The sequence below is a fragment of the Sminthopsis crassicaudata genome, chromosome 1, assembly GCF_048593235.1.
Source record: "Sminthopsis crassicaudata isolate SCR6 chromosome 1, ASM4859323v1, whole genome shotgun sequence".
NCBI lineage: Eukaryota > Metazoa > Chordata > Mammalia > Dasyuromorphia > Dasyuridae > Sminthopsis > Sminthopsis crassicaudata.
This window is the reverse complement of record NC_133617.1, coordinates 596,872,816-596,885,233: the sequence shown is the minus strand read 5'-3', so window position 1 is coordinate 596,885,233 and position 12,418 is coordinate 596,872,816. Positions and strand designations below refer to the sequence as shown.

The following is a 12,418-nucleotide window of genomic DNA, read 5'->3' as shown; positions in this document are numbered from 1 at the left end:
GACCTGGAAAATAGATCTAGGAGAGACAATCTGAGGATTATTGGACTTCCCAAAAATTATGATGAAAAAAAGAGCCTAGATACTATTTTACAGGAAATCATCAAAGAAAATTGCCCAGAAATAATAGAACCAGGAGGTAAAATAGACATTGAAAGAATTCATTGAACACCTTCTGAAAAAGACCCTTAAAAAAACAATGTGGCCAAATTTCAGAACTAACAGACTAAGGGAAAAATATTACAAGCAGCCAGGAAAAAAATAATTCAAATACCAAGGTGCCACAATAAGGGTTACTCAAGATCTGGCTGCCTCTACATTAAAGAACTGAAGGGCCTGGAATCTGATATTCTGAAAGGCAAAATAACTTGGAATGCAGCCCAGAATAAACCACCCAACTAAGCTGAACATTTTTTTCCATGGAAGAAGATGGACATTTAATAAAACAGATGAATTTCATATGTTTCTAAGGAAAAAAAACAGATATAAAGAAAAAAACTGATCTCCAGTCATAGGACTCAAGAGAAGCAGAAAAAGGTAAAATGAACTCTTGAGAACTGTATTTCTATTGTGGATATACATTAAGACTACATGTATAATTTGATTTTAAGGATATAACCAAAAAAAAAAGGGGGAAGTAGAAATGGAAAAGGGATAGTGTAAGAAAAAGGGGAAAGGGGAGATAAAAAGAGGGAAACTGCATCCCACAAAGAGGCAAAGAAAACCTATCATATCTGAGGGAAGTTAGAGAGGGGAAGGAACATTGGGTGAACATTACTCCCATCAGAATTGGCTCAAAGAGAAAATAATTAACATATTTGTTTTACAAAAAATTCTTTCTCACCTCATTAAAAAGAGGGAAAGGAAAAGGGAAAGGGAATAAGAAAGGGAAAGGGATTTAAAGGGAGGAGGGAGGGATATTAAAGAGGGAGGGCTATGTGATGCAAGTGGGGCTCATAAGTTTAAACTGGGAAAAGGGTTTGGGGGGGTAAGGGGAAAAACATAATCAGGGGATATTATGATGGCAGAAAATACAGAATTAGTCATTTTAACTGTAAATGTGAAAGGGATGAACTCTCCCATTAAACGGAGATGGATAGCAGCCTGGATCAAAAGTCAGAACCCTACAATATATTGTTTACAGGAAACACATTTAAAGCAGGGAGATACATATAGAGTAAAGGTAAAAGGCTGGAGCAGAATCTATTATGCTTCAAGTGAAGTCAAAAAAGCAGGGGTAGCCATCTTTATCTCACATCAAGCAAAAGCAAAAATTGATCTAATCAAAAGAAAACTATATCTTGCTAAAGGGTAGCATAGACAATCAAGCCATATCAATACTAAACATATATGTGCCAAGTGGTATAGCATCTAACTTCCTAAAGGAGAAGTTAAGAGAGTTGCAAGAAGAAATAGACACCAAAACTATAATAGTGGGAGATCTCAACCTTGCACTCTCAGAATTAGATAAATCAAACCACAAAACAAATAAGAAAGAAATTAAAGAGGTAAATAGAATATTAGGAAAATTAGGTATGATAAGATCTTTGGAGAAAACTGAATGGTGACAGAAAGGGATATACTTTCTTCTCAGCAGTTCATGGAACCTATACAAAAATTGACCATATATTAAGACATAAAGATCTCAAAATTAAATGCAAGAAGGCAGAAATAGTAAAGATTTACTTTTCAGATCATGATGCAATAAAAACTACATTTAACAAAAAGTTATGGGTAAATACATCAAAAAGTAATTGGAAACTAAATAATCTCATCTTAAAGAATAATTGGGTGAAACAGCAAATTATAGACACAATTAATAATTTCACTCAAGATAATGACAATGATGAGACATCATACCAAAATTTGTGGGATGCAGCTAAAGCAGTAATAAGGGGAAATTTTATATCTTTGGAGGCTTACTTAAAGAAAGTAGAGAAAGAGAAGATCAATGAATTGGGCTTACAATTTAAAAAGCTAGGAAAAGACCAAACTAAAAACCCCCAATCAAATAGTAAACTTGAAATTCTAAATTTAAAAGGAGAAATTAATAATATTGAAAGTAAAAATACTATTGAACTAATAAATAAAACTAAGAGTTGGTTTTATGCAAAAACCAATAAAATAGATAAACCTTTGGTAAACCTGATTAGAAAAAGGAGAGAGGAAAATCAAATTGTTAGTGTTCAAAATGAAAACGGGGAACTCTCCACCAATGAGGAGGAAATTAGATAAATAATGAGTTACTTTGCCCAACTTTATGCCAATAAATGGGACTACCCTACAAAAATATAGGCTTCCCAGATTAACAGAGGAGGAAGTAAATTGCTTAAATAGTCCCATCTCAGAAAAAGACATAGAGCAAGCTATTAATCAACTCCCTAAAAAAAAATCTACAGGACCAGATGGATTCATAGGTGAATTCTACCAAACATTCAAAGAACAATTAGCTCCAATGTTATATAAACTATTTGAAAAAATAGGAAATGAATGAGTCCTACCAAATTCCTTTTATGACACAGACATGGTACTAATACCCAAACCAGGTAGGTTGAAAACAGAGAAAGAAAACTATAGACCAATCTCCCTAATGAATATTGATGCTAAAATCTTAAATAAGATATTAGCAAAAAGACTCCAGAAAATCATCCCCAGGATAATACATCATGATCAAGTAGGAATGCAGGGCTGGTTCAATATTAGGAAAACTATCAGTATAATTGGCCATATTAATAATCAAATTAACAAAAATCATGTGATTATCTCAATAGATGCAGAAAAAGCATTTGATAAAATCCAACATCCATTTCTATTCAAAACACTTGAGAGTATAGGAATAAATGGACTTTTCCTTAAAGTAATCAGGAGCATATATTTAAAACAGTCAGTACACATCATATGTAATGGCAATAGACTGGAACCTTTCCCAGTAAGATCAGGAGTGAAACAAGGTTGCCCACTATCACCATTACTATTCAATATTGTATTAGAAATGCTAGCTTTGGCAATAAGAGTGGAGAAAGAGATTAAAGGAATTAAAGTAGGTAATGAGGAAACCAAATTATCACTCTTTGCTGATGATATGATGGTATACATAGAGAACTCCAAAGATTCAACTAAAAAGCTATTACAAATAATCCACACCTTTAGCAAAGTTGCAGGATACAAAATAAATCCACATAAATCATCAGCATTCTTATATGTCACTAACAAAATCCAACAGAGTTACAGAGAGAAATTCCATTTAAAGTAACTACCAATAGTATAAAATATTTAGGAATCTATCTGCCAAGGGAAAATCAGAAACTATATGAGCAAAACTATGAAACACTTTCCACAAAAATTAAGTCTGACCTAATCAATTAGAAAAATATTAAATATTATTGGATAGGGCAAGCAAATATAATAAAGATGACAATACTTCTTAAACTAATCTATTTATTTAATGCTTTACCAATCACATTCCCAAAAAACTATTTTAATGACCTAGAAAAAATAACAACAAAGTTCATGTAGAAAAACAAAAGGTCAAGAATTTCAAGGGAATTAATGAAAAAAAAAATGAAGGTAATCTAGCTGTACCAGATCTAAAATTATATTATAAAGCAATGGTTACCAAAACCATTGGTATTGGCTAAGAAACAGACTAGTTGATCAATGGAATAGGTTAGTTCCAAAGGACAAAATAATCAATAACTCTAATAACCTAGTGTTTGACAAACCCAAGGACCCCAGCCTTTGGGATAAGAACTCAATGTTTGACAAAAATTGCTGGGAAAATTGGAAATTAATATGGCAGAAATTAGGCATTGATCCACACTTAACACCATACACCAAGATCAGGTTAAAATGGATTCATGATCTAGGAATAAAGAATGAGATTACAAATAAATTAGAGGAACATAGGATAGTTTACCTCTCAGACCTGTGGAAGAGGAATGAATTTGTGTCCAAAGAAGAACTAGAGATCATTATTGATCACAAAGGAGAAAACTTTGATTATATCAAATTGAAAAGTTTTTGTACAAACAAAATCAATGCAGATAAGATTAGAAGGGAAATAATAAACTGGGAAAACATTTTTACAGTCAAAGGTTCAGATAAAGGCCTCATTTCCAAACTATATAGAGAATTGACTCTAATATATAAGAAATCAAGCCAATCTTCAATTGATAAATGGTCAAAGGATATGAACAGACAATTCTCGGATAAAGGAATTGAAACTATGTCTAGTCATATGAAAAGATGCTCCCAATTATTATTAATCAGAGAAATGAAAATTAAGACAACTCTGAGATACCACTACACACCTGTCAGATTGGCTAGAATGACAGGGAAAGGTAATGCAGAATATTGGAGGGGATGTGGGAAAACAGGTACACTGATACATTGTTGGTAGAACTGTGAATATATCCAGCCATTCTGGAGAGCAATTTGGAACTATGCTCAAAAAGTTATCAAACTGTGCATATTCTTTGACCCAGCAGTGTTGCTACTGGGTTTGTATCCCAAAGAGATCTTAAAGAAGGGAAAGGGACCTGTATGTGCAAGAATGTTTGTGGCAGCCCTCTTTGTAGTGGCCAGAAACTGGAAACTATGTGGATGTCCATCAATTGGAGATTGGCTGAATAAATTGTGGTATATGAATATTATGGAATATTATTGTTCTGTAAGAAATGACCAACAGGATGATTTCAGAAAGTCCTGGAGAGACTTACATGAACTGATGCTGAGTGAAATGAGCAGGACCAGGAGATCATTATATACTTCAACAACAATACTGTATGATGATTAATTCTGATGGAGGTGGCCCTCTCCAGCAATGAGATGAAGCAAATCATTTCCAATAGAGCAGTAATGAACTAAACCAGATACACCCAGCAAAAGAACTCTGGGAGATGACTATGAAGCACTGCATAGAATTTCCAATCCCTCTAAATTTGTCTGCCTGCATTTTAGATTTCCTTCACAGGCTAAATGTACACTATTTCAAAGTCCGATTCTTTCTGTTCAGCAAAACAACTGTTTGGTCGTGAATGCATATATTGTATTTAATTTATACTCTAAGATATTTAAGATATTAAGATATGTATTGGTCAACCTGCCATCTGTGGGGGGGGGAAGGAGGGGAAAAATTGGGAAAAAAAATTTTGGCAATTGTCAATGTTGTAAAATTACCCATGCAAATATCTGGTAAATAAAAACTATTATTTTTTTTAAAAAAGCTATTAAAAATGGCTAAAATCTCAGGAAAGACCTTATATCTTACTCTATTTTCCCTACCTCTCTATTTTCATCCTTATACTTGTCTTCTCAGTCTGTACTAAGCTGCAAAAATATAGGAAGGAAAGAATCTTTTGGTTGATCCCCTCTCATCCTCAAATTCTTATCTTTGCTTAGGGTGTTCCCTATGGAATTGTATGGGGACCTTCAGAAACCTTATCTCTTCAAAGTTCATGATGGGCAAATTTAGGAATTATGTTATCAACAAGGACAGGAATTTTCTTGTGCTCTCATATTTTCTTGTGCTCTCACTTTTTGAGTCTTCAGATGCTTGAGGCATATGTCCAGAGAGTCGTCTTTTCTCTGTGGTTCACTGGAAACTAGTAGTATTTCATTTGAGAGCACTTTGACACTTTCATAAATGGCATGGATTCTATGCAAGCAGACTAAATTATGAGTGGACACATTTAGATACACCAAAGTTTAATGATATACAACCCTAAAGTTACACTCTCCATGTTTCCTTTGTAGACATTTTTACTGGTCTTTTTTTTTTTTTTTTTTTTTTTTTTTTTTTAGTACCTGGATGGATCAGGCAATAACAATTTTCGTAGCTATCTATCAATATACATTTACTCCTACTCTGTAGTAAATGGGAGAACTTAACAGAAAGACAACTCAGGAACCTTGGAAAGAAAGAGACCGGGAATGACCAGAGGCCCTAGTGTAACAGAAACCTCATGGCCTTTACTTCCTGGAAGGTAATATAGGTCTGATTTTTACGCCTTTTCTGAGATTCTTTGATACTTTTAAAGGGAGTGTCTACGTTCTCTGAGAATCACCAGCAATTATGTTCTTTCCAAGTGTAAGGGGTAATGTTTTCCCCACTTTCATTAGTTAAAGTTAAAAGGACCTTAGTGTTACTTAGCCTAATTAATTGGAGTAATGATTGGACCTGATTCCTCACCACAAGTCCCACATCACTCAATATCCTAAACTGGTTTTCCCACAGACACCTCAAATATGACCAAAACATCTTATTATTTTTTCCTCTTAAATTCTCCTTTATTCCATAACTATTCTTTTAGTCACCCAGGCTCTCAATCCCAGTGCCATGTTAGGTTCCTCACATATCCAATCTTCCATCAACTTTCCATCTACTTTCAAATCATTGATCTTATTTTGTCTCACTTCTCTGACATATGACAGTCCATGCATGACTCCCACCCTAGCCAAGCTTTCCTCATCACATGTTAGGAATATTGCAATAAGTGGTCTCTCTCTATCTCAAGTTTTCCTGCATTCCAATGTGTCTTCTCAGCTGCTAAAAGGCAAGTCTGACTATATTACCTCTTGCTCAAATTCTAGTGCCTCTATATTACCTCTAAATGTTATCTGAGATGTAAAACACTTTGTGATCTGGACTTTTTCCCTACCTTTTTAGTACTCTTATACTTTCCTTCCTGTCATACACTCTATGATTTAGTTATACTGACCTCCTTGCTGTTTCTACCTTAGAACACATAATTTACCAGCTCCATGTCTTCTTATTAATTGTTTCCCTATTTCTGGATTACTTTTCATCTGTGCATCTGAGATTGTGTCTTCTTTCAAGACTCAGCTTAAACCTTCCTATATGTGAAAGATCTATCTATTCTAGTCCCCTCCACTGTTAGTACCTTTTTACTGAGATTATCTTTATGTACATACAAGATATATAAATATAGTTATATCTATACATTTATGTATAACTCTATGTACAAGCAATCTGCATTTTATTTTCACCATTAAAATTGGCTCCTGAATAGCATAATTTTTTTTTGCATTTCTAGATCTTAGCACAGTGCTTGGAATATAGCAAACACTAGCTTATTGTGGACTTATTGCTGGACAGTCCCTAAGAGAAGGAATTTGAGGTTGAATTCTGAAACTTGAGAGTAAGGTGATGGATTGTTCTTGATGCCATATATATATAGAAAAGGTGCTATCTACCAACATTATATACTGCCTTTTGCAAAATTAATGAGGCTTTCAATCCATGATAGGGAGGCTTTTTATGAAGCTCAATTAGGATGATCTGAGGACTAAAGTGTAGAAGTCTCAGAAGCCAATTTTTACCTCAATATAAGGAGAATTTTCTCATTTTCTAGAATTACCCAGAAATGAAATGGGCTTTCTCAAACAAGAGTTCCTCTCACCGAAGGTTTTTAATGGAAATGGTAATTGTTAAATACAATCAGGTATGTACTGAATGAAATGGCTTTAAATCTTGGTTTCTATGACATCCAAAAAAAATCTGTTCTATTTCTATTTGCCTACATACTCCTTAGTATTGCTATACTGCCTAAATACCACTTATACTTAGAACATCTCCCTCTTCCATTTAGCCTAATTCAAATTTTTGTATCAAAAGATAATTTATATAAACATGTTTTTCAAACTTTAAAGCACTAAGGAAAAATGTTGGTTTATTATTAATAAGCATTGCTGTTAGCAATTGCCAACACTGGAAATGGGGGGGGGTTCTCAGATCCACTATATCTTTTAAGGAGAAGTTGGAAGGTATCAAAACAGTGTCATAAGAAATAGCTTAACTATCTTTGATATAGAAGTCTCTCCAATATTTAATATAGCTACATTTGATTTAATTTCAATTTTAAACCATTAGGGGAGGAAAAATTTACATCAACTAGTGACCTCCCTCTGATGTGACTTTTCTCCCAGTCAGCTTCTTAAGGGCTCCCTTGACATCTTTGTTCCTTAGAGTATAGATAGTGGGATTAAGCATGGGAGTGGCAACATAGCCAAAAATCTGAACAGCAGTCACTAGAACTTCACTCAGAGATGGCTGGGTATAAACGAGAGCACAGGGCCCAAAAAACAGAGTGACAACGGAGATGTGAGACACACAGGTAGATGCTGCCTTGCGCCGTCCCTCAGCCGAATTCATCTTAAGAATAGCGATGACAATGCGGATGTAAGAGGCCAAGATAAGGAGGAAGCAGGTCATGGGCACAAGACCAATATTAGTAAAGCTCACTGTCTCAATGATGAGGGTATTACCACAAGCCAACTTGACTACAGGAAAGATGTCACAGAAAAAGTAGTCTACCACATTAGAATCACAGTAGGGCAGCTGGAAGGTTAATGTGGTGAGAATAGTGGCATGAAAGGAGCTGGTGAACCAGGTCCCAGCTGCCAGTACAGCACAAACACGGCGGTTCATGATGATGGTGTAACGCAATGGGTGGCAGATGGCAGCAAATCGGTCATAGGCCATGACAGTATAGAGGAGACACTCAGTACTGCCCAGGAAGTGGTAGAAGAAAACCTGGGACATACAACCACCCAAGGAAATGACCTGATTCCTCACCAAAAGGATTGCCAGCATCTTGGGGGTACTGACTGAGGAGAAACCAATATCTAGCACAGATAAGTTGCACAAGAAGAAATACATAGGAGTGTGAAGGCGGGAATCAGACATCACAGCCACAAGGATAAGAAGGTTCCCCAGCAGAGTACAAAGGTAGAAGATCAAGAAGACACCAAAGAGCACTTGTTCCTGACCTTCTGTATGTGGAATGCCAAGCAAGATGAACTCAGTCACAACAGTGTGGTTTCTTATCTCCATAGACATCAGATTTGTTCCTTTAGAAGGGACAAAAAAATACATATAAAATAAACAAATGAATCTAGAAACTTAATTTCCTCTCTCGTCACCTCTTCCTGGATTCTTACTATTATTTGGGTTGGAAGAGTTTAGGAGATGTGTGGAGAAAATTTACAATAAAAGATATAGCCCACTGACCTTACACAGAGGTGAAGAAGCTTTGAGCCTAATCTCAGGAAAAGAGATAAAGGAGGAGCCTCGTGTCACTTTTAGTTTTGACACTTCTTCAAATACTTATGTATAGGAATGAGGAAATAGAAGTGTCCTGAGTACCCAGAAACTCACTATTGGCATGGCAGTATGGAATTTGTCCAATCTAATTTGCAAATAGAGCCATATGGTGGTAGATTATGCTAGTTCAAAAGTCCCCAGATGATAAAATTCAAGTCCTTACCTGGTAGTTTGGAAAATCAGTTATCCCTGTTACAATCTGCTGCAACTCTCCTTTTTGATTCCTTTAATAGAAATGGGGCTACAAAAGCAGGATGATACCATTCCACTTAGAAGTCTTGCTCTGCTCTCCCATAAAATGGAAGCAGATAGCAGATTGGATTAAAAACCAGAATACAACAATATGTTGTTTACAAGAAACACATTTGAAATAGAGAGATACATAAAGGGTAAAGGTAAAAAGCTGGAGCAGAATACATTATGCTTCCACTGAAGAAAAACAAATTAGTATAGCAACTCAGATCTCAAAGAAAAAAACAAGAAGATATCTAAATAAAAGAGATAAAGAAGGAAGCTAAATTTTATTATATTAAAAGGTACCATAGGCAATGCCAATAAATTTTGGATGGAAAATGCCTTCAGCATTGATTTTTCACCTTTTTTTTCTTCCGTTATTTTTTCCTCCTACTTTTTTCCTTTTATTCTTATTTTTCTCTTCCAAGATGACTCATATGAAAATATGTAAAAAATGAATGTATATGTATAATCTAACTTTTTTTTAAATGGAGAAAAAAATCACCCAAAAGGAAAAAAAAAGAAGTCTTATAGTTGTGCTCAAGGACTGCATCAACAGTCAAAGAAACTATCTTCCTTAAACAGAAGTTGCACATATAGAAAAGAAATGTTCTTTTGTCTTTGAAATGGTTACCACTCTTGAATTTATTATTCAGGATTTGTTATAGAAAACCCCTAACTTTCCATTATTTTTAAGCAACCATCATTGTAGTCAATTGAAAAAAAGTTAAAACTTAAGTATTTCTATATAATATATATTTATCTGTAGTACAATGGTTTTCACAGAATTTGAAGTCCAGGGACCCAGATCTGAATATTACCTTTTCCATTTATTAGCTTTGCTCCTCACTTTCTTCACCTATAAAATAATGGGTTTGGGAAATATGATTTCTTTTAATTCTAACATTCATGAAAACATTTGTAATATCTGGAGATCTCAAGCACTCCTCTCAAAAAGAGTCTTACAACATTCTTCATATCACAAGTATAAATGTGATAATTTCTGAACAATTATTTTCTAATTGCAGACCCAATCCTAAAGAAAGTTTAACCCTGCCCATCCTATCCTTCCATACCACATATAGTAACAAGTATGCCATTACTATACATAAAGCAGACAGAAGAGAAAAACATAAAACCTAGCTTCTCTTTATATAATAAAAAGGTACAGCAGAAAATTTTCTAGAGAAAAAAGCTATGTAGTCTTGCCCTTTATGAACTCTAGCATTTTATCTGGGTCTGACTCTCTCTTCCAAACACAAAATCTACTTACAGGTATTAAGTTTATAGCCAACCTACTTATTCTTAGGAAATACTCCTTGCTCTTCTATGCCTTTCAGTATGATCATCTGCTCCCTACTTCTACAAACTTTTAAGGAGATTCCTTATACTTCCATGTACCTTCTCTAATCAAAAGTATTCTTTTGCTTATATGACTCATTATCCCATCTTACCCAGCCTTGGAAAGGTATATGATTTGCATTCCTTACACATATAAAAGGAATTTGTTCTAATCAACAAGAGCATGAAAGTTTCCCATTGTTCATTACTATACAATTTAATAGCTACTCAAATTGCTTCACCTGACTATGTATGGGGCAAGGAATCTATGTTTTCTTTCACAAGATGACTTTTTTGAAAACATTTTGCATAACTTCACATACTTTCTTAATGGGGGCTGGAGGTGAAGGAGAGAATCTAAAACTCAATGTATTCAAAACAAATGTAAAGAAATTCTTTTAAATGTAACTGGAGAAAATAAAAATATTAAATTAAAAAAAAAAGAATAAATCACCTGGTCCAGAGTCTCTCCCCATTTCTAATTCCCAATACACTTCTCAACAGGGAAATGTTCAAAGTTAGGTATTACAGGCAGCTCTAGAGCTGCCAATTGTCTACAGCTTTAGAGTCAGATTATCTCAACCCAGACTCTTATTCTACCTCCAATATTCTAGCTTTTCTGAATATTTAGCCATTTCTTGAAATAAAGTTCACTCCCTAGCTCCTAGTAGAAGTTTATAAAAGCCCTCATTAACTTTGTTCTAGTGCTGATAATGATTACATACATTTTTAGTTCCACAAGTTGAACTTAATAAATAACACATAATTCTGTGAATAAGACCTCCCAAAGATATTATCATTGAGTTATAAGTTTAAGGGAATAGGTAGTTAAGGAATATTTCATTTAAACATGAATATAGTCATTCCTTTTTCAGGAGCATCATTTAATTATCAGACCTTTATGTATCCAAAAATTAGAAAAAATATACGTAAAATAATTTAGTTTTCATGATTCCATGACAATTTTAATTGATCACTTATTACACAGCAAGGCTGTGTAAATTATACACTCCTCTATTACTATTCTCTGGGTCCCTGCAAGCCCTGTCCCTGCTCCAATCCCTGCAAAGTGGCAAAAGTAAACATCCTCCTGCCTAGGGCAGAGCATTAAAATTTATCTTAAATAGAACAATGAAAATCTGAATGAAGAAACAAATGGAAAAATCATTAAGTGCTTTTCATTCCTTGAGAAACATCATTAAATTATCACATAAGATTGATTTTCAGTAAGTTTCAAGATGTTGGCATGCTAGAGACAATTAGATACGTTAGTAAATAGAATACTAGGCCTGGTGGAGTCAGAAAGACCTGAGTTCAAATCTTTTCCTCAGACACTTAACAGGTGTGTGATCTTGGCCAAGTCACTTAGCACCTGTTTCTCTAGGAGGCAGCTAAGTCACTCAGGGGATAAAGTGGAGTCTGGAAGATCTGAATTGAAATTAAGTCTCAGAAATTCATTGATTGTATTATCTTGGATTTGTCACTTAACTTCAGTTTGTCTTAATCCCTTGTAGAGGGAAATGGCAAGTGACTCCAATATTTTTGCCAAAAAAATCCTATAGACAGTATGGTCCATGGAGTCATCAAGTTTTAGACATAACTGAATAATTGAACAACAATATGGTGAGACAAGGAAAGATGGACTCACAATGAAAACAATACTGGATTAGAGTCAGAAGACCTAAATCTGAGATCAAATTTAAATTCAAGTTTAAGTTCTTC

At 34.5% G+C, this 12,418-nt stretch overlaps 1 protein-coding gene across 1 annotated transcript; it reads right to left on the bottom strand.

Annotated features, from left to right (window-relative positions):
• Positions 1-7,909: 7,909 nt before the first annotated feature.
• On the bottom strand, positions 7,910-8,857 carry LOC141550994 (olfactory receptor 10D3-like). The gene has a single exon (XM_074282184.1). It carries the CDS (start codon positions 8,855-8,857, stop codon positions 7,910-7,912), a length of 948 nt encoding a protein of 315 aa, XP_074138285.1.
• Between the last annotated feature and the right edge of the window lie 3,561 nt (positions 8,858-12,418).

Coding starts and splice junctions, on each gene's coding strand:
- LOC141550994 (XM_074282184.1), bottom strand. CDS start 8,857: ATGTCTATGGAGATAAGAAACCACACTGTTGTGACTGAGTTCATCTTG.